This window comes from Porites lutea, chromosome 13 (genome assembly GCF_958299795.1).
Source record: "Porites lutea chromosome 13, jaPorLute2.1, whole genome shotgun sequence".
In the NCBI taxonomy this organism is placed as follows: Eukaryota; Metazoa; Cnidaria; class Anthozoa; order Scleractinia; family Poritidae; genus Porites; species Porites lutea.
In genome coordinates this window covers 4,893,084-4,918,939 of record NC_133213.1, presented here as the reverse complement: position 1 = coordinate 4,918,939, position 25,856 = coordinate 4,893,084, and the positions used below count along the sequence as shown (strand labels likewise).

The 25,856-nt window shown below is 39.0% G+C and overlaps 2 protein-coding genes and 1 long non-coding RNA gene across 3 annotated transcripts; all 3 read right to left on the bottom strand.

Annotated features, from left to right (window-relative positions):
- Positions 1-1,269: 1,269 nt before the first annotated feature.
- LOC140923047 (angiopoietin-1 receptor-like) lies at positions 1,270-11,647 on the bottom strand. Its single transcript, XM_073373107.1, has 14 exons — positions 11,399-11,647; positions 10,510-10,622; positions 10,007-10,065; positions 8,440-8,612; positions 7,507-7,809; positions 6,699-6,865; positions 5,968-6,187; positions 5,485-5,595; positions 4,737-4,915; positions 4,303-4,425; positions 3,635-3,705; positions 3,288-3,328; positions 2,893-2,989; positions 1,270-2,587 (listed from the first exon to the last, which is right to left on the bottom strand). Exons 2-14 carry the CDS (start codon positions 10,603-10,605, stop codon positions 2,488-2,490), a joined length of 1,740 nt encoding a protein of 579 aa, XP_073229208.1. The 5' UTR covers positions 10,606-10,622; positions 11,399-11,647; the 3' UTR covers positions 1,270-2,487.
- Positions 11,648-17,996: 6,349 nt separating this feature from the next.
- On the bottom strand, positions 17,997-18,989 carry LOC140923049 (uncharacterized). Its single transcript, XR_012164123.1, has 2 exons — positions 18,866-18,989; positions 17,997-18,153 (listed from the first exon to the last, which is right to left on the bottom strand). It is a non-coding gene; the product is annotated as an uncharacterized lncRNA (long non-coding RNA).
- Positions 18,990-20,716: 1,727 nt separating this feature from the next.
- LOC140923629 (ectin-like) lies at positions 20,717-25,336 on the bottom strand. Its single transcript, XM_073373701.1, has 4 exons — positions 25,184-25,336; positions 24,482-24,652; positions 22,754-22,927; positions 20,717-20,784 (listed from the first exon to the last, which is right to left on the bottom strand). Exons 1-4 carry the CDS (start codon positions 25,314-25,316, stop codon positions 20,717-20,719), a joined length of 546 nt encoding a protein of 181 aa, XP_073229802.1. The 5' UTR covers positions 25,317-25,336.
- Positions 25,337-25,856: the final 520 nt, after the last annotated feature.

Genomic DNA, 25,856 nt, shown 5'->3' with positions numbered 1-25,856 from the left:
TGTCATCAATTAATTGTAACACGAATAGTCAACACTACAAAGCCGGGGTCTTTGTTGCTTTGGGAAATAAAATATAATTCTTTAGGTGGATCATGGTCCCCCATTTCATGACAAACGAGATCATCAATGGGCCTACAATGTAGGTTCCTGTCAGAGGGTCTCAATAGAGTGGTAGCCTAGACAGTTAATTTTTTTTTTTTTCAATTTTTGACTGCTGCCGGTTATATTTTAGAACTTTTGACGCTTGACGGTTATTAAGTGGAAATTTAGTAAATATTAACTTCTGTCGGATTTAATATTTACTGTTGTGTTTTGGAGGTTGTCTTGGCCTTTCACTTATAAATTTTCAAAATATTTTCAGATATAACTGAACAGGTCAGTAAGGTATTGTGATGTCTAGAAAGTGTGTTTTTGAGAAAACGGGAATTGGTTTTTCCATTTTAGAAATTCTTCAGGAGCCCGAATGCCGTGAAGATCAGCTGGAACACTAGTGAGGTTTAAAAAACCTTGAAACTTCTTCACGGTTAATCTAAACCTATATTTTTGACGGCTGATGGTTAAATAAACGGTTGACGGTTAATTCTTAGGCCATTTGACGGCTGAAGGTAAACCCCATTGAAATCCTCTTATCACGGTCATGTTTTCGTTCGAGAATACCCGTAATGATTCGATTTAGCGCCCTCTTTCCAATAACCGCACCCTTTCCAATAAGCCCCCCTCTTCGAATATGTTTTTGTTAATAAGCACCCGTATTCCATTAAGCGCCCCATTCCAAAAAGCACTCCTATTCTAAAATTATAATATTAGAGTACGGGTACGTATAAACTGAGGTTCATCTTCCTTTAATTGCTCACAAACGAACGGTAATGCCACATTACAAAAACAATGGTTTTCGTCTGAGTTTCTCAACTATTATGTCCATATGAGTTCATAAATTCTTGAAAGGAATGATCGCTTCTTCAAATTTGGTGGCGACTGCTCGGCTAGTAATTGATGAGAGTGACACTCACGCTATCGACGTCGAATAGATGAACTCATTAGTAAATATTAAAGTTTTGTTTTGAACATTCGCTTACTTCTCAAAAAAGAAATTAGCACCTTGTCCCGAATAAGCGCCCTACCTTGAGATGCCAAAAGCAAATGAGCGCCCGGGCGCTAAATCGAATCATTACGGTACCTCTCACACTTACCTGAGGATCAAATGAGTCTAGAGAAAATAAATAAACACAAATAAATAAACATAGATTAAAAAACAAACAAACGAACAAATCCAAAAACATACATTTTTAATGTTCTAAAGTTTTCTGTTGTATACCCTAATTTTCCGGTTAATTACTGAACATCAGTTATGACTGGCTCAGCGTTCTTTTCTTTTAAGACTTCGCTTCCTTTGTTTTCTTTCTTTCTATCCTGTCTCTCTGTCTTGCTGTGTCTTTACCCATTCTCTATAATGCCTACAATGTACTAAAAACCTATCGGCTTACATGGTTTAGTAGCGGTCTTCTTCTTTTTTTTTTAATCGCTCAGCTTTGGACAAAATAACTGAATTTTCCAAATATACACAGTTTAAGGGGTTTAAATAGAATAAATTAGCCATTAAAGGTGAAGCTCAAACCAAAAACCGTAACGAAGGTTTGCATTTCGTAAGCGGGACCCAGTGGCGATGAGACAAACTTTAGTTTTGGCTAAATAAGAAAGAGCTAATAATCATTTGAGATACTATCAAACACTCGAAACCTTGTTTTATGCAGAGTATTTCTTTATGGCGAGGTCTAATAAAAATCGGCGCCTGTGCATCGTTTTTCTTTTCCTTTTTTTTCCAAGCCCACTTCATGTATTCTGGACAACAGATAACGTAACATTATAATACACGTATCAGGTTTTTCTCTCTTGATTGTTCCTCACCTTTGCCGTTTCCTTTTTGAAGGAAATTCATTTTAATTTCTTTTTCGCCAAAGGAAACACTAGTGTCGAAGTTTTTGATGCTTCTCAAACTAAAACTTGAGCGCCGAAAGTTTAAAGCAAACGCTATTTAAATGGTGATCGGTAAATGGGTTTCTAGCTACTTTTTTAGATTTTGTTTTCTCTCTTGTCTTAAAAACAAATTTGCAAGATACTCTTTATATATAGTAAATTTCATGAGATAGGAAAAAAATTCTTAGCAACTTTAAAAACATAAGCCGGTAGCGATGACATGGACAAAGAATCACTTAACCTAAATGTGAACGGATGTGCAAAAGCACCCCAAGAATTATGTCCACTTTTTTAAAAAGCAATATATGTCGTTCCGGAAGTAGCCGTTTCTCACATTCGCGTATAATAAAACAACGGCAGCCACCAGTATCCCTTTTGATCAACACGATACATTAGGAAATGTTATTCGTCTTTCCTAGCCGGGAAATAATCGATCATTACAAATCAGCCTTGCCACTAGAGTTGGATTACAATATGGTCTAAAATCATTTGGTATCTAAACCAAAAATAATATTAGGAAGAGACAGCCATATTCTCAAGTCGGGTCACCAGATCATCAAAAGTCGGTCTTGCTTTAGGATTAGGATTCCAACAGTCTCTCATGATTTGGTATCTAAAACAACAATATTACAAATTTCAATTCAAAACAAGAATATTTTCATACCAATAGATATCCCACAATTCATACCGTTGTATAAATTACCACCATTCTTCGTATTGTGTGCATTTGTCTAAAAATTTCTCAAAGGGCGGTCAGCGACTCAACATCCCAGCCCCCTGGCATGAAACAGTGCACTGCTCCCAATGCATGTAAATGTGCCGCGGTCAAAACTTCTTGTCAGTGACCATTTTCACCCCTCCATATGTCAAACGAATTTAATGAAAAGGAAATTGTACTGAAAAAAATGTGAATCTTACACTGCATCTGAGCATCCATCAGGCTTCTCTAGTCTGTATCCTTTTTTCAGTTGGTCAATCAGTTCTGTGGCACTTAAGCCAGCGTACGGTTTGAGTCCTAGTGAAAGGAAGATTTTGTAATGACTATAATGGTAGCAATGATTATAATAATAATGAAAATAAAATAATCATAATCATCATTATGTCCATTATTATCATTAATAATGATGATAATAATAATAACAACAACAATAATAATAATAATAATAATAATAATAAGAAGAAGAAGAAGAAGAAGAATGATAAATGTAACCGGGTAACTGAACTTAAAAGAATCATACAATCAACGCCTTTCGCCTTTTTGTCTGTAAAAAATATAAACAATTCAACAAACTAACGGGAAAATGCACTTATACCTCCAGACTCCATCTCCCACAAAAGAACTCCGTAAGACCACCTGTGAGATGAAAATATATAACATTCAACACCGTGACAAATTTAAGGCTTCTCCGATTTTTTACTTTTACTTTAAATCATTAACAAGCCAAAAACAACAACAGAAATAATTAGGATGAGGACGATGACAATGTGCTAACGATAACGATGATGATGACGACGATGACGGTGACGATGATGGTGGTGGTGAAGATGATGATGATGATGATGATGATGATGATGATGATGATGATGATGATGATGATGATGAACATGATGAACAGTTCAAAATGACTCGTAAAATTCCAAATACATTTCAGTAACTTACACATCTGACTCTGTCGTAAAAATGTACGTTTCTAATGACTCGATAGCCATCCATTTTACTGGTAGTTTTCCCTGAAAGGTACATTAAATGTGTGTGTTATAACTCTGAAAATTACCGGTAGATAAACCAGCTTACGATCACACATTTCTGAAGAAGCAGTAAGTGTCGTTTTGTTTTATAAAGCCTTTGATTGAGAGTTGATTGACAGTAGTTCTTTCATCTTCAGCTACTTTTTAAGGCGAAACAGATCATAAAAAAAAACTTAAACACAGTAACAGGAATAATTTAAACCTTATTCCAACCTGGTGGAAAATTTTCAATTCACCATGTTTCCAATTTCTCCTGGGTATTACAGTCGTGCCCAGTGAAATCAAAGGCAATGGCTATCAATTTTTCTTTTTTTTTTGGGGGGGGGGGGGGGGGAGGGAGGCAAACGACGTGCATTGTGGTCTCGGTGAAAATGGTAAATGCAGTCATTTCATTATCTTCGTGATAATTGGCCCTCATGCCTCGTTTCAAGGTAAAAGGTCTTTTGAATTCTATAGACGCAATCAGGGTACAAAGCACTTATTTGCATGACATCAGATGAAATATGCAAAACGACACTGCCATTGCTTTGGAATGAGGTGTTAGCTGTCGCATAATCGAAAGAGTGGACGTAAAAATACCTGCGTTTCCTTTTTATACATCAGCTGTTCATATATGTCACGTGCCATTCCATAATCAGCCACTTTAGCGACGTAATTTTTAGCAAGCAAAACGTTCCGTGCCGCAAGATCCCGATGAATCCACTGTGGAAAGGAAACGTACACATTTTAGAAAAGAAAAAAAACCTCCCCAATTTCCTTTCATATTTAAATTTGCAATCACGACGAGATTAAAATAACAAAAGCCCTAATGTACCGAGACTGTTCACAGTCCTCTACTTTTCCGTAACATGGTCGAGATCGAGGGCTTTGCGTTACGGGCAGCCATCTTGGAAAGCATGAGACTGCCTCTGAGTAGTTTTAACACTCATCCAAGATGGCTGCCCGTAACGCAAAGCGCCCTATCTTGGCGATCGTACAGGAAAACGGGGCACTGTGAACAGTCCATATCATACCCTGCCATTTGCCAAATGTGCCATTCCTTTTGCAACGTCAGTAGCAATCCTTAACCTCGTATCAGACGTCAGCACGGTTCCTTGGATATTCCCATAGTTTTGATTAGTTTCTCGCGATTTTATCAAGAGTTCTAACAAGCTGCCATTTTCAGCGATCTCTATGACCACAAGTAAATGACCTGACGGAAGACAAAAAAGAAACATCGCCAGTGAGTAACAGATCTCCATTTAGTTGAAATGGAAAGGAGAGTCATCATAAGTTGCCTTATTTTGAAAACTGAATATGACCAAAGCAGTATAAATCACGTTCAGAAGACTTTTTAAAATCTTTCGCGGATTACAGCGGCTTCTGTCCCTCTCTCCTTAACGTCTTAATGACTCTGTCCTTTGGTTTACAGCTGGTGACGTCACATAACATGGAATTACGTAACAACCCCTCATGACCAATATTTAGAAACCGCTATTTTGGATTTTCTTCATTTTAACCCTTTCACTGCCAGAGTGTTTGATGGGGTTTTGTAAGGTGACTCTAACGTTTGAGTCTGTGGACGAAATCCCATGATGTGACCATTCAAATGAAAGCTCTCTGCATGTACTTTCACATGATGCTATTTGTTTCGCACAAATTTTGCAAATTTGGTGGAAACTTGCCTTTGACCACAATTGGCAGTGAAAGGGTTAAAAAAAAGAGTACAAAGGTAAATTAGGGCAAAAGTAAACGAATTCAATCAAGAGAGATGGTACAAACCGTCTTGTGTACAGGCTCCAAGCAAGTTCACAAGATTTGGGTGGTACCCCACATTTGTCATTATTTCCAGCTCGTTGTACAGATCACGGATTTCCTCTGTTGTAGCAGATTCTGCAGATTAATAAAAAATTAGGTTTACTATAAAACAGCCTGTACCTTGACGGTAAATTCGTTTTTTTATTTTTTTTTATTTTTAAACATAAAATTGATACATAGGTACTTGCTGCTGTAATGTGTGTTAATTATTAACCTATTTATTCATTTTTTTCTGGACATTTTTTTTTTTCGGGGATGGGGGTGGGGCGAAGAGGCGCGTGTCACTGGCCAAAAGTAATTGGTTTCGTGTTTTTGCAGCCAAGAATTGCAATAAACGTTTAGATTTAAAAAATCAAAAAAGTTACATTACCTTCACTTTTATTTTTACAAACGTTACGTCTACTTGGACTGTTGTGTACAATTAAACATTTCCTTATTGTCTCCTACCTTTTAGTGTCTTAACGGCACAAGGCGTGACATTGCCATTATCTTGTTTTAGTTCTCCTTTGTAAACCACTCCAAAAGCTCCCGATCCGAGCTCATTCATCAATGTGATTTTCTCGTATGGAATTTCCTTCCAGTTTGCCTCAGACGGCATAAATGATTTGTTGGCGAAAGAGAATTTGATACCCTTCACATTCCTTGTTTCGTAATTTGGTACCGAAGCCTATCAAGTGAAAAAACGCGATAAAAAGTAAAAGTCATCATCAGAGAATTGACCTCCTGGGCCTTTTAAGGTGATTTTACACCAGACGATTCACAACGACGAATTTAGCGCAACACAGCGTTGTAACATTGTTGCGACATTGTTTCGAATGGTTACAACATTGTTCCAGATTTGCAACGCTGTGTTACGCTAAAAATCGGGCTCCTAAGAGCGAGCGTCTATTAGATCATTTATTAATAACGTATTTTCAAATGAGAATTACGTAGCTCTTCGAGCAGCACCTTTCTCCTCCTGGTCGTTACCAAGTTAGATTTTATGATTATATACAAACAGGAACCCAAAATTTAAAAACGGTTTAATTATTATTAATCCGGTAACAAAGTTAAGTACCATAACGTGCTTTGTTATAATTGTTGGAAATTTCTACTATAGCGCAAAATTGACAAAAATAACGGTATAATTATATTTAACTCATTGTTAAATTCTATTGATGCCATTGGTTTTAACTTACCAAGCGAACGTCGCCGCTAAGTCCACCGAATCTACCGTCTTCTTCCTCTTTTAATTTTTTTCTTTTTTGCTCAGCTCTTCGACGTTTGAAAACAATCAAGCCAACAATTATTCCAATGACAAGAAGAATTCCTAACACGATGAGGACAATGATCCACTCGGCAAACGCTAATTATGATAAAAAAAAGGGGGGAGATTGTCAAAAAAGCAGACTTTTTAGTACCAGTTTTGAATTGAATCATAACTAAACATTATAAAAATGATAATGATAATGATGATGATGATGATGATGATGATGATGATGATTATTATTATGATGACGATGATGATGATGATGATGATAGATGAGTATGTGGTTAAACTCTAGACTGCCGTCGCGTGCATTATTTGATGTCCTTTATAATATGATTTGTTTACCACTAACAATCCCCAATCAAACATGAATGGTTCCCGCTTGCGCTTTCTTTCATGTTAACTAGCCTAAAAGGTCACTTCCACATCTTCAAAATGAGGCCAAGTGTACACCCTTCCTGGTGAAAATGAGTTTTATTAGCATGAGAATGAAAAATCCTTAATTCTGTATCAAAGGCTGAGCACTTAACCTCGTTTTGATACAGAGGCCCGGCCTATTGGTGTAAAGCATCGTTTCAGGTTTAATAAGCAATACATGCTTTTTTTTTCGAGGCGAGTGCTTTTGCATTGAAACGAAAATAATTCACCAAAAAGAGTTAACAAGACATGTTTGGAAAAAAAAATGGTGGCTGTCACGTGTAACGTTTGGATAATGATTAAGTAATCAAGCAGCTTACGGGGGTCGAGTGTTTCATACGCCGTTTCCTCGTTAAAATTGATACCATGTCTGTTTTCAGCACCGACACGTATCATGTACGTGGTTTTCGGCTCCAAGTCTTTAATTAAGTAACTGTAAGTATCCTTCTTTTCTGTTGACGGAACGGACGCGTTTTTGGAAATCTTCTTCAGTAATTCTCTGTATTGCACGTGGTAGGACGCAACTTTGAAGGCGTCTGCATCTTCTGAAGGCTGCCAACGAACACCAAGTTTATCTGACTTCTGGTCGAAGATCTCTATTCCTCTTGGTTCTAAAGGGGGGCCTATAATGAAAAGAAAAGGTGTAAAATCTATATCCTTTGGCTATAGACCTTGAGTTTGTTGTTGCTTTACATCGTCCAATTATCTTGTTTCACTGACTGAAAAACATCACTCTTATCACTCCATGAAAAGGGAATCTAAGTCTGGGTCCCACGCTGTGGATTCCGGGGCCGAGTTGTTCAAAACTAGGTTAAGATAACCCAGGGTTAGTGCGAGATTTGAATTCAGATTTGAAAACCTGAAAAGCATATCAGTTTTAATTCTTTTTGTCTACAAGTTAATGATTGGAAGCTCTAAAAATAACAGAGGAAGTTATCCGAGAAAATACTTTTGAACACAAGAAAAAGAAACCCGGGTTAAGCGCCAATCGGCCTTCGAACAACTGAGCCCAGATTCCAGGTGCTGGTTTCCAGTTTTGGTCAGAAGAACTTAAATTATGGATTCCAATCGTTAGTGGGATTCCAGATTCCTTGAGCTGTATCCCGGATTCCAAAATCCAGGATTTCGGATTCCACAAGCAAAAATTTCACGGATTCCGGAATCCGTATTCCCATAAATGAGGCGAACTCTTAAGTTGAAGTAGAACACAACACCTTACGAGTTTCTGGTTGAAGTTACTAATTGGTACTCACTGAACACTTCCACAACTGGGGAGACCTGGAGTTGCTTAACAAATCCGGTCTTTGCCTCACGAACGACTTGATGAGTAGTTTCAGCCTTAGCATCTGGTATTGCTGATGCATTCTTGGGATCGGTAGCGTTAATAATAATGATAACACGGAAATCCACGTTGACACTACCTTTACTAAAAACAAAAAAAACATACGAAACTAAATAACTGAATAACAAAATAGCATGCTGATATTATTTCTGATGTTCACATGTTTGAATGCCGACAGGCTTTCAGAATCCAAAGTAAAATCAACAGTAGCTGAGAAAAGAGCCGCAATTTCGTGACCCAACCCTTGTTTCTCTGCGAAATGAAATATCTGATTTTAATACCCAGACTCTGGGTATTGACAAGTCAACAGTATAGAATTTCTGCAGTCTAGTCGTATTAATTCACGCGTCATTTCGCGGGGAAAACAGAGTGGCGTATTGTAAGTATTTTAAATCAATTTCCAATTTTTTTTACTTTTATTTTATATTTACCTACTATTTACTTATTATTAATTTATTTGGTCATCTGTAAGCCCAATTCAATTTTCTTTTTTTTTTTTAATTTTATCAATGTATTTATTCCTTAGTTTAGTTTCAAAGGTCTTACAGTGACGGACACCCCCCTTAATAGGACCTAAAATTTTATTGAAATGTAGAAGTATATGTAGATGTAGCGAACTGTCGGCTTTTTTTATTTTATTTATTTATTTAATTTTTTTTTTCATGCTACGGCGCAGTGTCTTATCTATTATTTAAATTATGTATCCATTTATAACTTATCTACTTTTATATGTATAACAGTACTCTAGGGAACGAACAGAAGTCTCCTTTGCTTTCCTTTTTGCTCGCGGGAAGGGAACGTCCGCGCAACGGAATGTAAGGAAAGCACAGACAGTCTGGGATCCTTCCACGCTGTGGATCCAGGTTTCCAGGTAACTGAATTCACATTCCTTGTCAGTGGAACTTGGATTCAAGCATTCCAATCGTTCGCGGGATTCCGGATTCCTTGAGCTGAACTCCGGATTCCACAAGCAAATTTTTTTTCAGATTCCGGAATCAGGATCACCTGACATTGGGCGAACCATACAGATTTGCTTCTAAAACGTCACATGCACAGTCATCTCCCCTGCACCCCATATCAGATGTTCAACACGTGTACCTACAAAATTTCCTTTTCGTCCCACAGAAAAAACTGCAGTTTGCAAGAAATGTAGCTAATAAATGAGGTAGAGAATGGTCGACCAAAAATTTCGTAAGACGTCGAGACAAGTCTTGATTTTGTTCGTGTCAAGAAAAGCGACCTGAATTCGAGAACAATAGGTATTGTTCTGTATTGTTATTTTTGATCGTTTCTTGCCTTGTAAGGACAAAAACGATCACTGTGAAACAATAGCTTTCACGCGCGGTAAATTTCATTAGTTCCGATAACTTCTTGTTTTTTATAGTTTCGTTAGCTCATTAAGCTTTTTTAAATCATAAAAGGCTTACAAAAGAACTCCTGTTCTCCATATCTAAGTCATGAGAGATAAAACAACTTACGTGAAGTTTAGAACCTCTGTTCTCACATAACCAGGCGTGTTCTTATACAACTTGTCCATCTAAAAAATAAACGCGATTTAGTATCACACGAAATTTTAACTCTTGCGCTCATAGATACTGGCAATGTGGTATTAATGGACTTTTTGATGGGCTGGGTCATTTTATTAGGGTCCTATGCACTCGTGTCTGGCTGTATACAGTAGACAAGCCAAAGAAGTAATTTTAAGTCTCGTTTTAAAGTTTAGCGAAATAAGATCATAACTTAACAAGAATGGTAGGACGGTAGATTGAATTAACAAATAAACAACAAAAGATGGACAAAAATAGTAATTGACAGAGAAATAAAAAAAGAATACGATGCAGCAAGGTGACGGTAATTGAAAAGATCATTATCATCGTTATCATCATCATCATCATCATCATCATCATCATCATCACTATCATTGTCACCAAGTAAATAAGGAAGTTGAGGGAAAAACACGTTTATCAGGTCTTTATTTTACCTCAGCTGTAAAATTCTGTTCCGTAGCCTTGTACGCTGGCGATGATTTGTTCTGTAGTTCAGGCGTGTACTCGTAGTTTAGTACCTTAACAATCATTTGCACTTTAACAAAAACTAGAAGAGAAAAGAAAAGAAACAAACGAAACCAAAAAAAGAATTAGTAGCAACAAGAAGGATGGATAGCGGGTAGCGGGTAGCGAGTAGCGGGTAGTGGTATTGGTACTGGTACTGGTAATGAAACTAGTAACGGGTAACGGGTATCAGTAGTGGCAGTGGTAGTAGAAATAGGGACCTTAAGATCCGATCAACGACGGCGGCAACGAGTACGTCAAAAGAGCAACACACTTATTTGTACATTTTGTTGCCGTCATCACACGACCACGACAGGGAAATGCCTGATTTTCATTTTATGGAGGACGTAAATAAGCCACGACGAATTTTTCTTTCTTTGTGAATTTGGACATTGTTCTTAGGAATTCAGCTCCGGGAGAGTTCGCCTGCACGTGACAAAGTAAGAGTTCGAATAATCGCCACGGGAAAAAGCAATAGGTTTTGATTGGTAAAACAACAACTTGGCCCTCGCATCATGCTTTTTTGTACATTTCCTTGCCGTCGCTGCACGACTACAACGTGAAAGTGCCTAATTTCACGATTTATCGAGGACGTGAACACATGAGACAACAACTTTCGTCTTCTTTTCCTGAACTTTGATACAGTCTTTAGAATTCAACTTCAGAAACATTTGCTAACATTCGACGAACTGAATGAGTTGGAATAAGCGTGATAAAGTTTGAGGTAGAGCCAATTCACTTTTTAAGTGACGTTTTTTTAACCGGTCAACGTCGTTGTTGTTTAAGCTCCCTAATATCTTATCTTAGTTTCCCGCCTACCTTCAACTGTAATAACAAATCTATGTGTCACTGTCGGTCCATTTCGACATATATACTCCCCAGCATCTTCTACCGAGGCGTCAGTTATGTTAAGTCTTGTGTCTTCTGTCAGTATCCTTGTAGTAGTTACCGCTGGTTCACCGTCCTTGCGAGACCATTCGTGTTTACCATCAAAGCGATCCTTCGTGCAGTTGAGAACGAGTTCTTTGTTCTCAGCGATAGTTAGATAAGTATAGATATCAATGGCTAACAATACAAAAACAAGAACACAACTTTAGGTATAGAAAAATCACGTTTATCTTTATTCATATTCTCCAAGATTCCCGTTAAGGGATATTAAGCCCAAGTTGTTAGCTTAATGCGGTTAAATAAATGAGAGAAAAGTCATAAGAAAAAAAATATATAAAAAAATAAACAAGCAAACTGAAATAAAGGAGAACTATAAAACGCAATAATAGAGATAACTTGAAAGCCTTTTAATTATATATAGCTAATAGCTTTCAAGAGTTACATATTAAAAGTAAAAATGACTTGAAAGTGCGAAATCTTTCAAGAGCCTCCGTATGTTGAGCTCAATGTATAGCATTGCTTAGAAATAAAAATTATCGTCTTGAAAGTGAATCTTTCAAGAGCTTGGATAAGGCCCGAAGCGGTAACAAAGATCTTAAAAGCACAGAGTCTTTCAAGAGCATACGTAGGGAAACAACAATTACAAACAACACCTACGAATAGTTAAAAAATTGTTTCATTCATGAAATAGTAATTCAACGTTACTAATGTTCTTACCTTCGCGTCTTGGATTAGTTTAAACTGTCTCAAGTCTATAAGGACTTAAAAACCATGTAGATGGAGTAGCAAACAAAGTTATCAACATCACAAAATACAGAAAATAAAAATGATGATACTTATCTGAATTAGGCCTGTATTCATCTTTTTTAAAAAAGCTCGAATTTGCAGAATCTATAAAAGGAGAGAAACGATAATTCAGGACACATCAGCCTGTGCAATGGCGGCAGGCACAAAAAGGAATAGCATAAGGACATTTAAATGGAGGCTATTTGTTTCGAGCCAAATACTCGTCAAGACCCTAAATTAGTCTGGAAAAGCGAGCGCAAGAAAGAAAGGCGAGGACTGGAGACTAGGTTATAGCGCTAAACCGCTATCGTAGCGATCAAGGGATCGAATTCCGCAGTTGACTACAAGCCTGAATTTTTCCAGGCTTTTTTTAGGATTTATGATTTTGATGTATTCGTTAATTCAAGGTAGCGTTAATAGACAAAAAATTGCAAGTCAGAGATCTGAAAGCATGTAGGGTAACAGCATTTCGACAATCTTCTGAAGGCTTGTAACGCATTCCTAGGGAAGAAACTAACTTCACGTTCAAGAAGCCTGAAAAACGCCATGTCTCTCGACGACCTCGACCTCTCTCGACACTTTGGATGAATAATTTATGCTTTGTTACAAAGATGGATAATTTTGGCGTTCAAAAGTCTACGAGTATAACAATTCGTTAAATTTTGGAGACTCCCCCCCTCCCCCCCCCCCTTATCTAAGGGTCTGGATAATTTTGGCGTTCAAAAGTCTGCGAGTATAACAATTCGTTAAATTTTGGAGACCCCCCATCTAAGGGTCTGGATGACCCCCCCCCCCCCCCCTCCACCACCTTACTGTAAGGTCTGGATCCGGCCCTGAATATAAAGGATTAAATTAGCTGCAAAAACCGTGGACGAAGATCCTGCTAGTTGTAAACGTTGGATCTCTAGAAAAGAGATCAAATCAGCCAAAATATAAAGAACCAAGAACGAGAAGTCCAAAGACTACTGCAAAGCTGATTTAAAACAATGTGTATTGTTTTTTATAACAATATTTCGGCTGGCCATATAATGAGTATAAATAAAGCCCTTTTAAAAGCTAGTTCACTCATGTTGCACCATTGCATTTCATTTAATATGTAATTGTTTTTTAAAATTTAAAGTTCTTTCGTTTTGGGTTGAGTTTTAGCAGTCTTAAGGGCGCATTAATCGATTAGACTTCAGAATAACTCTTGCCACCTTTTGCCCGATTTAACCGGAAATCCGGAAACCGAATTTTTGCTTGTGTGTTTTGGAAACCCTTAGTACAGCTCAAGGAATCCGGACTCCTTCCGGAAACCAAGTTCCACTGACAAGGAATCCGGATTCCTGAATTTATTAATACCTGGAATCCGGAATCCACAAGGTTGAATCCAGAATCCAAAACTTTCTTGGATTCCCTCACATGGGGTGACACGTCTTTTCTTAGTGACGTCACAGGTGACCCTTTTTTTTTAATTGAGGCCGAGAACGCCTGGGGACTAGGCTATCATCATCAGGCGTTTTACACACTGAATATTCATGTATGGGCGGTGAATTGATTGTTTTCTTTGAGGTGAATAATAATAACTTTTCATATGCCATTTAGGCCTACAACGTAGATGATGCGATAAGTGACGAAACATTATTAATATGACTTTATACATTTTCTGGTGCAGTCATGATAGATGATAGAACATATCAAATCGATGCGAGTTACTTGTGTTCCATGAATCCACAACATTTCTAGCTGGCTGGCAGTTGCTTGTAGTCAGTTAATTTCCGGGTTGGGCGCCGATTAAGAGATACTGTTTCACGAAAAAGATCGTAAGCCATGGAAGCTACCAAATCCCTCGACAAATTGTAATATTAGTCGTATCTTCACATTATTATTTATTAGTATTTTTAAGTTATAATGTGACGATGAATCTCGTCTGAGACCGCTGTATTATCTTTTTGTTTACTGGAGCTCCTATGAAATATTAAGAGATCGGGAACGAATCTGTGAGGAAGTCAATGGGGCAGTTGGGAAATATTATATTACGTCCGCTTCTGTTAGAAGTTTATTAAGTTCAAGATCTTTCTGGATGCTTCATTTCAACAACAAGTTTTAAAAAACAGTTATTACCGTCTCTTACGCAATGGTTACTGTGTCACAAGCTCACTAAATCGTAATTACATTAATTTCTAATTGCGGAAGAAAACTTTGCATCAATTAGACGTCTGATTCAGAAGATTCCTCCAAGCAATTCCTTGGCCTTTCCAACAGCGCGAAGCAACTTACAAATTTTCAGACATCATAGCTGATACAATATGCAATGCAAAACATGAGAAGCTAAACCATTTCCTCATGGCTTGTTTGTGCTTAACCATGTCAAATAACGCTCCCCAAGACACACGCTCACCGACCTTACTTTGAAGGCAGGCGTCAGATGGAAAAGATGCCCCGTAATCCAATGCACAATGTCTTTTATTTACGAAATAACAACGTAATACTTACCTTTGACTGGTCTTCTTATCCTCGCAGCGAAAGCACAGAGCTGAATAGCTGTTGACCGTGCTTCAGGGCATTCTATACTAATAAAGGTATGTCTGTCATTAACCTGTGCATGTCTGTCATCTGCGTTGTTGACATTTCAGATGTGAGAAAATTCCTTTGGATCAAATGACTCTATTTGACGCCACGCTTTTGTTAATCACATGCTATTCCATTACTGTCATGATAAACTAATTACCTTCCGTAGGGTCTTCCAAAATCTTATGTAAAGTTTTCAAACCTACGTCATAATACCTGCTTGTACTTTTCATCCGATTCTTTTCTTCCTGTTACGTTATTCATGGTCCAAAAGCATATTCTCCCTCTGTAAATATCGGACACCCAGCGGAGACCACTGAACCATGCAATAAAATGCAATACTAAATCAGGCAGGAAGTCGAACTTGAAAATAGTCTGAGTGAGCACATTTCTTGAAAGAAACCTATACATATCTGCAGTTTAACTCAAACTTTTATGATGGGTCGCGTTAACCAGGCATATACTTCACAACCTAGCCTGCGTAGCAAGCGTTTCCGTTTGGTTTCGGAGCACAGAAAGACAGACGAACAGGATTCTCGGTTTTGGCCGCGCGAGAAATGAAACGAGAGCAAAAAAATGAAAGAGGGGGGAGAGGGAGGGAAAGAAGGAAAAAAAGGCCAAACAATTTATTGGTCAATTATCACAGCTGATGACAGTATCAAATGTCGGTGTACAAACTAAGACATGACAGACCCAAGTGGGCGGTTTTCAAAATCTCGAGGTTTGTATGCCAGCGTTTCCTTCCTTTCTTCCCCACCCCCTCCCCGCTGTTTTACTTACACCATTTTTCGCACGGTCTTTGACTCTCGTCCCTCGTTCTTTGCTCCTAAACTGCACGGAAACGCTTGCTACGTAGGCTATTCATGATAACAACCAGTGATTACTCGCAGTCCCAACACTGAGGTAGACATCAACTCTCCACTCCTCCTTTCCACTTCCCCACCCCCCACCCCCCACCCAGCTCGGACTCATCAAGCATGGATAATGCTAGTGGTGATCATATCAGGTGACATATGTTAAAAACATTGAATCATAACTAACTAACTATGATTGAATGCTGTTTTCTTTAATACCGTGTGGCACTATATTGGGGCACGAAATTTTTGCGGGTTCTTATTTATGCGATTTTTCCAGCCATCCGCAAAAATTATTTCCGGCAAAAAATAAAAATATAAAATTACCGCAAACATTCTTCTCCCAAAAATCTACTCCGAGTAAATGACTTAAATTCGCTATACAAAAAAACAGTACTGATCAGAGAACCCGGGGGGGGCACTTTAGGATTTCTGGGTGGGGATGTGCCGCTGGGAGCCTGGAACCCTTAACCTTTACCAGAGCTAGTTCAGCTGAATTTTGCTACCCTATACTAGAGTAAACTCCCCAAATCCCCCTATCCTAGAGTAGCTGTGTACCTAGTCTAGATAAAATCTTCAACCAACTGATCAGTTTCCTGAAAAATGATACCCTATACTAGAGTAAACTCCCCAAATCCCCCTATCCTAGAGTAGCTGTGTACCTAGTCTAGATCAAATCTTCAACCAACTGATCAGTTTCCTGAAAAATGATACCCTATTCTAGAGCCAAACGTTCTGATTTATATACCCTATCCTAGAGTAAACTGCTTGAAAACCATACCCTTCACAGCGGCACATACCTATATAGCCCATAAATGGCAGTACCCCTCCCGGGTCAGAGAAATCGTGTCTGTTCGGGGCGATTGTAGTCAAATGACAGTTTTATTGGTTTCACATAGGTAAGAGGTATTGTTTGAAAATATGTATTTTCATTGCACGTACTCAATAAGAACGGAAATACTGTAAAGGATTTGTCTTTCTTTTCCCAGCACGAAAAAATAATCTGTCCTATTCGCAAGAATTAATTCCCGCAGAACACAAAAAATCGCTAATCCGCAAAAACTTCGTGCCACACGATAGACATTTCTTCACACCCGGGAGAGAGGGGCGCTACCTAACATTAACCCCAGGGGACGTCTCAACAAAGGGGATTTTTTGGCAACCCTGAGTGATACCCGGCAAAAAAAAAAAAAAAAAGTATTGGCTTTCCTTGCCCTGCACGCATTTTATTTACTTTATTTATTTTTTTAATGGTAGTCCTGGCCCCGCAACGCAGGCACAAATAAGTAGCGTTTTAGGAAGCCAACCCCCGCGCGCGACCCTCGTGAAAAAAAAAACCGCTACGCTATTGAGCACAATCTCTTGAGTATTGTGAGCCTCGTGGTTTCCTTAAGTATATATGGCGTCAGGAATCCTGGTTTGTATTGCGCCTGTGAGCCTAATCTTCCTTGTTTTGTCAACCTCGAATTTTCCTTATGTATTACAGGAAAATCCGCAATCCGCTAAAAAAAAATTGCTTCTGGGATCAGGAATCTTGGTCTTTGGAATCAGAAATACAACTCAAAGAATCTTGGGAATCCTACGAAACAATTGGAAACCGGAATCCAAGTTGCACTAACATATATATAGAAACGGAATCCACGGCGGGTAGTCCAAAACTCCAAGACTTCCTTGGATTCCCTAACATGGGGCGATAAAATTCATGCTATATTTTTATGTCTTGTCTATGCAGCAGGTCTTCTTCCCAGTAGTTCTTATTCGAGGGGCTTTCCTGGGAGCGAGTTAACGAAAGCAATGACTTTCATGTAAATTGAGGTGGGGGCTTTAAGATCATTTTACCCCTGACAGACAATCTGGGTGGGAATCAGAGTGAGTTTAGAATCACGTTTACGGTAGAAAGGTAATCTCGAGATTCAACATGAAAATTTCTCAAATTAGCTGCTGACTCCTCCCTGCAATGGACATTTCGTTCCTCTCCTGCTCAAATGACGTCCTTAACGATCGATGGCGACGTTTAGACCGCTTTTTTCTGCTCTCTATCGGGCGATGGTTTTGATAAACAGTGCAGAGAATAAAAGCGACACCCTGGTTACTGGTAATTGGTGCTTTACCAACCTCACTGATGTTTGATTAATTGGTTTCGATCCAACGCATTGTTAGGGTAAGAAACTGTTCCCTTCAGTAAAGGTTATCTCTCCTGATCAGCTGCTTATGTTGTATGACTTATTGCTAATGATTCTAATATGAAACCGGAAAGGATTGTCTGGCTATATTTTAGCATGCACTTGACCAAAATCTCAGCGAAGAAATCTGGCAACTTTTTAATAATAGGTAAAACATAAGGTGAACAAAGTTTTATTATTTTATTTAAACCATCACATGAAAGTGTGCGTTGTTCAAGAATTTAAGTTTCCCTTCTCTGCCTGCAGAATTTGGGGGAGTTGACATCAACGGTCAGCAACGGTATCGTCAACTCATGCTGATACTCATTTGGATCTGAGAAAAAAGCAGAGAAAGAGAGAAAATTTGCACAACTACAGGCTACCTTACAAGCTTTCACAATGAGTATTAAGCTGCGATCAGGGGGTACTTCTTCTCATTTTCTTTGGCATTTTTGTACATTCCAGCAAACGTATGATAAGGTGTCTGCAAAATGTACTGTATCATTAAGTAGAGAGACGCATAAAAACTTTTAATGAGTCAAAAATGTTAAACAACGTTAAAAACCGTCTGTCGACTTAGAATTCCTGATCACCACTTGCCATGCTTGCATTGGCATCCATGTCCTCTCTTCATTTACAAACAGCTTACTGCCAAGAATTTAATTACTCAAAAAACAATGTATACAATGGAGGGAAAAACATTAAAAAAAACACCTGTGACCAGGCTCTCTCGATGAATACCAGAAAGAAAGCCAAAAATCCCCAAGCAGATCACTGGCGGAAGGAGTAGGAGTAGAATCGGAATCTGTTTATTGAGTATAAAAAAATTGAGAGAAAGGTCGTTGCGAGGCTTTTTTAAGAGTCGGTCATTCTTAATTAAAGGAGCAGTCATTTGTTTCCTTCCCTGCATGATGACAACATGCTAAAGGAGATTATCCACCCTCTTTATAGCATTACAACATTATTGAATCCTTTTTTACGCATATAAACTTTGCCACTTAATGACTGACGCCCAAGAAGATTTCTCGCAGCTCTTTCAGACTTACCTTAAATAACGTACTAATTTACAATGAACTTCTAGGGTACAGTTCACTTGTGAAACGTCCAAAAAGAAACAGCAAAAATGACAAACAATGCAAGAGCGACAGCTAATACTACCATTGGAACAACTGCAACAAACATGTAATTGAAAAACGAACCATGATTAATGAATAATGAACAATAATAATAATGGTGATGATGATGTTGATGATAAAAGTAATGATGATGATGATGATGATTGTACATCCTCGAGAGAGTGCTGCTCCCTATTTCAAACTCCTAATAATCCTTAAATTAGATAATATATATAAATTAAAAATATGTTGCTTTATACATAGAATGAGAAATGAGACTGATAGCATTCCAGATATTTTCCTTGATGTCCTGACTCCAGCATCGCGTATACACAACCATAATACAAGATTTGTCAGTAATCTGAACTATTTTAGGCCAAGAGTATCCACCAACTTAGGTAAGACGTCCTTTAAATTCTCCGCTCCAAAAATCTGGGAGACTGTACCGCCTGGTCTCAAGTGTCTGCCATATCGTAAGTTTAAGAAAGAATGGAAGTCCTGTCTTCTAACCAACCAAATCTGACCTTGCTTATATGTTTTATCACTGATATTATTTGAGATTTTATTCCTCTCTTTACTGCTGCCGATTATTTCAACATGACGGTGTCCAACAAGAAAGCTCTTGCTACTTTGGACACCGTACACAAATGAACTTAATATCTTTTAGTTAATTATTATTTGTAGCTACTTTATTTTCCTACCATGTACACTTATGTAAATATCTTGTATAGAGTGGTTTTCGTTTGAGTGTCGTAAAACCAAAACCAAAGTAATTACTCTAGCCAATCACATAGGACACAGACAATACATTGAACCAATCAAAACTCGAACTAATTACATGTGGCTGACGCAAAGCGCGGGAAAATGCATGCGAGCGCGTCACATTTGGCTTTGTTTTTACTTCTGATTGGATGAAAAGGTGGCGCGAATCTTTTAAGCCAATCGCATCGTGTAGAAAGTGCAAAACCAATTACTTTTCGACACTCAAATGAAAACCGCTCTAGTGTGAATAAAGAATTGAATTGAATTGAATTGATAATGATGATGAGGATGATGAATAGAAGTGATTCTAGAGACCTGTTGGATACAAAACACTCTCCACAATTAACTGGTCCCATTTTATTATAACTGTGTCCAGTATCTCGACTCGACTCAGTGAACTCTCTCAGACAGAGGAAGTAGAACTGTATATGTACTTAGGTGAATGTTTGACATTTCCATGGGAAGGAAATAACCGAAAGTGTAATTCTAATTTCTTCTCTCCATAGCTGAGATACTATTATTTTCTTTACAGGTCTTCCGATTTCCTTGTTCCTTATCTTTATCGAAACTTTTGGTTGGATTTCGTGTAGGATCAACATTAAGATTGTATTGTATTAGGCGACCAAATGTGACCCTAGACAGGATTTTGATATGCTAAAAATGAAAGCACGCTCACGACACGCTCGCACAACTACGCTTAGCGTGTGTACGATCACGGATACGCGCATATTAAATTACTAAAATAAAGAAGATCACACTTGGCTTTGTTTAGGTAAACGAAGGCACACCAAATCTTTTGTTTCTTGTAGTGTGCTATATGTCACGATAAACGTGCGTTTTATAGCACTTAGCGAATGTGAGTATTGGACACGCTAAAGGACTGATCATACCGACCCGACACAAATTATGCACCAAGAACAAACATTTAAAAAGATGACCTCCACAGCAGCTTTTCAACCGCCTGGGGGCAAATACAGTATTCCTCGCGGGCAGGTATAAGGTAATTGAGTGAAACGATTACTACTTACAATATTTATTATCAATCTCCTCGTTGTCCGCTTTCGAAGAACCAACGTCGACGCTATTTCCTATAAATTGTTGGTGAATCATACATGCAAATCAATAATTACAAACTAACAAACATTGCACTACACACACTTATTTGCTTTGATGATTCATTTATGATGTATTCACAAGTATCGTCAACAGCCAAAGCACACACACAGAACAAACATCAAAAGTATCGCCCCAAGTAAAGGAATTCGGATTCCGGAATCCGGGAAAATTTGCGTGTGGAATCCTTAATCCTGGGCTTTGGAATCCGAAATATAGCTCAAAGAATCCGGAATTCCACTAACGATTGAAATCCTGGAATTCAAGTCTCACTGACAAAAAAAATATCGGAATCCCCCCACCTGGTTGGCTCAGTTGGGAAAGCGCCGGTCTGCTGAGCGGGAGGTCACGGGTTCGAACCTCGGCCGGATCAACAGTAAGGGTCTTTAAATAACTGAGAAGAAAGTGCTGCCTTTGTAATGACATCTGCAAACGGTTAGACTTTCTAGTCTTCTCGCATAAGGACAAAAAACCGTAGGTGCCGTCTCACAACACTTACACCTATCTGGTTCTTGTGGGACGTAAAGAACCCACACCACTGTTCGAAAAGAGTAGGGGACGTATACCCCGGTGTTGTGGTCAACCTTCACTCATCACATCATTCACATCATGGGCTGGTTGGGTACAGTAAGCTCATAAATAGACTGAGAGCGGCTGCCAGTGGCGCTTTTGTTTGCCGACGTCCGAGCTTACTGTTCACATGTTAAAATATATTGTAAGAGGGCACGTCTGTTGTCCTCTCATCCACGACACTTCATTCACTCATTTCATTCAATCCAGCATCCGAAATCCAAGACTCTCTTGGATTCACTTAAAAGTAACTCCAAAATAGCAGCTTGTGAACTCGTTCGTCATGATGTCGAAGGCTGAACCTAGTATAAAGCCGAGTATCTTCTTGGTTTTCGTACAGGCTTCCAGGACTTAGTAGTTTAATTTCACTTTGGATGTTTTGTGGCTAACCCTAACCCGAAAACCAAAAATCCGTCTGCGCTAGCCTGCCTAGCAGGCGCTTGGAAGTAGTGAGCACAAGAAAAAACGGGCGCGCGAGAAGGAGACACGAGAGGGAAGAGGGAGCTCACACCGTTGCATGTCTCCAACGCGTGCGCCCGTTCTCTCTTTCGCCCTCTACTTCCAAGCGCCTGCTACGTAGGCTAGTCTGGGCTTCATCGTCTTATCTGAACATCGGATATTTTATCGGGGAAGTGAAAAGGGGTTATCATTTTGGTAACTCGAACTGAAGTCAAGTCGTGTCCAGTATTTTCACATTTTATCCATTCGAATAACCTTGACATATATAACCCATACCTTCCTATTTTGTACTTTTCTTCATTTCTTTTCTTCTTTTCCCCGTACTAAAAACCTACAGCTGTAGCTAGCAGGTAACACACTCAACAACAACCAACTGCCTGACCATCAATTACACATGCGCCAAGCTATATCACTGCGCCGGTGGCATCCATGGACAGCTGCTTTGCCCTAATTAGGCTTATCAACATACCTTTGCGGTCAGCTACCTGTACGACCATTTGGGGCGCTAGCAGCAAAGGGTACCTACACACGCCCTTTTTTCATATAGGCGCCAATTAAGTCATGCCATGCTGATGACCATTAATGAGGGAAAAACAGTTGTCCATGGCGCTGAGCCACTTTTCAGTTGATATGGTCGAGCGCAAGGCGTGAGCTGGAGGCCAGGCCGGCTATGTCATAATGATGAGACTTATTGCGGGCAAAACAGATATCCATGGTAACCACTGCCACGTGATATAGATGTGCGCAAGGCAGGAGGTGAAGACCAGGACGGCTATTTCATAATGATGAGACTTAATGAGGGCAAAACAGATATCCATCCGTGTTATATAGCTGTGCGCAAGGCCTGACTTGAAGGCAAGACCTTGGGTTGATTTCTGAGTGTGTCACTAACTGGCTTAAGACAAGTAAGTTTACCTCCGCATGGTTGTAAGGTGCAATTTCGGCCTTCTGCGGAGGAGCGCTCCGCGCATAATTTCCCTCCATGTTCTGGGAGCGGATTTGTACAAGATCGCGTACGTAATTGGAAGCCAGTTCCACAAGTGACGCTACACTTCGTCCAGTTTGACCAATTGGAGAAGCCCCCCTCAACTACAAATAAGATAAAACATACGGCTTATTCGATGATTATTTTATTTTATTTTATTAGCTTCGCCAAAAAACAAACAAACAAACAAACGGAAAGAGCGTTGGTAGGGACACCGCAACAGCTGTGGCCAATTACAGCGGGCCCGGATACTAAAAAAAAAAAATAAAGACAAGAAATATTAAAAAGCACAGCGATACAAGAAAAACTACAGCTACATACAACAAGTTATTAGACGAGACAAGGGACGAGCACTATTACATTTTAAACAAATAGACTTGAACGAACGTGGGTCTTCACAATCGTAGGAAGCAGCTAACGCGGACTTATAATAATTAAAAATAACCAATTTAAAGGAAGCTAAGGTCGACGAGTTTAAATCTAGTTCATCCACTAAACAATTTCAAATTCTACTAGTTCTAAAGAAAGGATTTGTGGTACGTACTTGCTTTACATTTCTTAATTATGTATTTATTAACATTGCTGGTTGAGGATCTAGTGCGTCTAGTGCGTCTAGGAGTTCACGTTAACAAGACTGTGTGTCAGTTTGAAAAAAAAAGGTTACATCTAAAAGTTCATGCCAGTAACAAAAAGTTATTAAGTTTAGAGTTTGTCAACGAGACTTATAACTTATATTAAAAGAATAAGGCAGTTTTAAGATAAACTTAGTCGCGCGTCTTTGGATACGCTCAAGCTTGACAATGAGTTCGATGCACTGTGGGGCCAAATTAAATTGGGGTGACATATCCCAAATGTGGCCTAACTAGGGCTAGGTATGGCGTTCGTCTTACTTCGGTTCTAAGTATGAAACTCGTGTTCCTCTTTATATATCCAAGCATTAGCTCGCGAAGATTAAATAATGCATTTCTGGGATGTCATGAAACGAAAATTTTAAATTTAAATACTTATTCGCCTCCACTTGTGGGGCTTTTCAGGATAAGGAAACAAAAACTTCAAATGGAACATAACATGGTTAAGAATATCAACTGGTTGGAGGCAAAACAATTTGCTATTTTACAAGCGTGACCGAGGATTTGAACTCGCGGGAGTACTGAGAGCAAAGCTAGCTGGCTGTCAGGAGGAAAGGGGGGCGGGGTTGGGTGCTTGAACTTTAGACTCGGGATTAAATTCAGCAGTCTAACCGCTCAGCCACGCTGCTTTCCACTGCCTCCGCGCTGTTAGGCACCCTAAATTCATAAGGCTAGAAATTTCAGATATCTATTCTAGTGTTCGTAAAGTATAGCCCTTGTAAGGAAAGTATACGTATGATAACGAACACTCCTACCATGAACAGGGATGAGGGAGCATACCAGCTATCTCCTATATGCACGCGAGTGGTTTCCACCCCCAACCAGGGGGGAAGGAGTGGCCTCGACAGAGTGACTTTGCGCGTTTTGTCGCAATTAACACCTTCAGAAGCCTATGTAGGGCTACTGATACCTTAACGTTTTCAGTTTTGATAAAGATGGCTGTCAGTCATCGAAACTGTCAGCATCATTAGAGTTTTTCTTCGGGGCTATGCTTTAAAAACATTTGAATAGACGCTGTTAGGCAGTTACCTGGGCAAGACGTTCCCAAACATCTCTCTGTCTGATTCCGGTCACCAGTGCATTCTAACCCACCGTTAGCGGGAGCTGGGTTCGTGCAACTTCTGTAACGAACTTTGGTTCCATCATCGCATGACCTGCTGCAATGACTCCATTCTGACCAGGACGTAAAACCTCCGTCCACTGTCAAAAATTGAATGAAAATATTATGGCATCCTTAATTAACCGCTAACACTGTTCTGTTTTTACTGAACATAATCATTCTGAATTCAATTTCATATTTTGGTTTTACTTGCGACGAAGTCGAAATCGGTGTCGTAAATCGAGTCGTGGTAGGCAGCTATGAATCTAGTCATCTTAAAGTCTAAGTAGTTAGGGATAATTAGCTGGACCGAATCATTGACGCAAGAAACAGAATGTGTTCATCCTTCTTCCGATACCACTTTCGATTTCGTCGCTTAAGGCAGAACAACCAGAAGGAAGACGATGTGGAAGAATTAATAAACCAACGACAATATAAGTCGTTTCGGTACGTCGTTCTTGGTTTTCCTTCAGTTCCTGCTTTTGATTCCTACAATCTTGTTTTTACTGGATCGTAAGTGATGAAGTCGTAAGCAAAATCAGACTCGTCAGGTTCTGATTACGAATCCGCCGAGAGGAAAAAGTGAATCCGTGTCGCTAGTGAAAACCATGAAGCCTTCACCGCAAACATACCTGGAACACAGCCGTATAGTTCTATTCGAATGCAAATGTGTTTATTCCATTGAGAAGGATAAATTAATAACGATTTCATGACGGTGTTGTTTAACGAGAAGTGTATGATTTCATCTCCAGACACAGGCGCCATTTGGAATACCTAACAAAATAGCAAAGACAGCGGTGGGAATATTTCAAATTATTTCAAAACAACAACTAAGTGACACAAATGTATTCTCATTGTTTTGATTTTGTCGTGGTAAAAAACTAAAAAAAATAAAAGTTTATAACGAAAGAAAATGCCACGTTGCGTGAAAAACTCAATTACGCACCGTAAGTTAATTCTGCTGATAGAGCTATCTAGATTGTACTGTACTATAGTGAATTAAGAAGATTTGCGCTTCATCTGCGGGGATTAAGCTTGCTAGCAGTCTATTAAAATAATATAGAACTCAAGTGTTCTAAGGCCTGGATCAATGGCTTAACTGAGGTAAGTGGTTTTTGTTGCCTAACCTGCAAAGAGGATAGAACTGTAACGAGATTTGGTGTAGACAAAGCCTCACAATGCCTTAGTAAGTCACATGATGTATCAGGTGAATACTATCCCTGAAAATTGATAAATGATGGACGAAGGAAGCCGAGATATTACCAGCCAGTCTTATTTTCTACACAGGTTTTTTGACCCAGGCTT

Excerpts from the sequence above, each read along its gene's own strand:
- LOC140923047 (XM_073373107.1), bottom strand. The coding sequence starts at position 10,605 with ATGATTGTTAAGGTACTAAACTACGAGTACACGCCTGAACTACAGAAC. Across the intron at positions 6,188-6,698 it reads TTAGCGGCGACGTTCGCTTG|GCTTCGGTACCAAATTACGA; the intron begins GTAAGTTAAAAC and ends TTCACTTGATAG. Across the intron at positions 5,596-5,967 it reads TGCCGTTAAGACACTAAAAG|AATCTGCTACAACAGAGGAA; the intron begins GTAGGAGACAAT and ends ATTAATCTGCAG.
- LOC140923629 (XM_073373701.1), bottom strand. The coding sequence starts at position 25,316 with ATGGCGCCTGTGTCTGGAGATGAAATCATACACTTCTCGTTAAACAAC. Across the intron at positions 24,653-25,183 it reads ACTATACGGCTGTGTTCCAG|TGGACGGAGGTTTTACGTCC; the intron begins GTATGTTTGCGG and ends AATTTTTGACAG. Across the intron at positions 22,928-24,481 it reads TTTGGGAACGTCTTGCCCAG|TTGAGGGGGGCTTCTCCAAT; the intron begins GTAACTGCCTAA and ends TCTTATTTGTAG.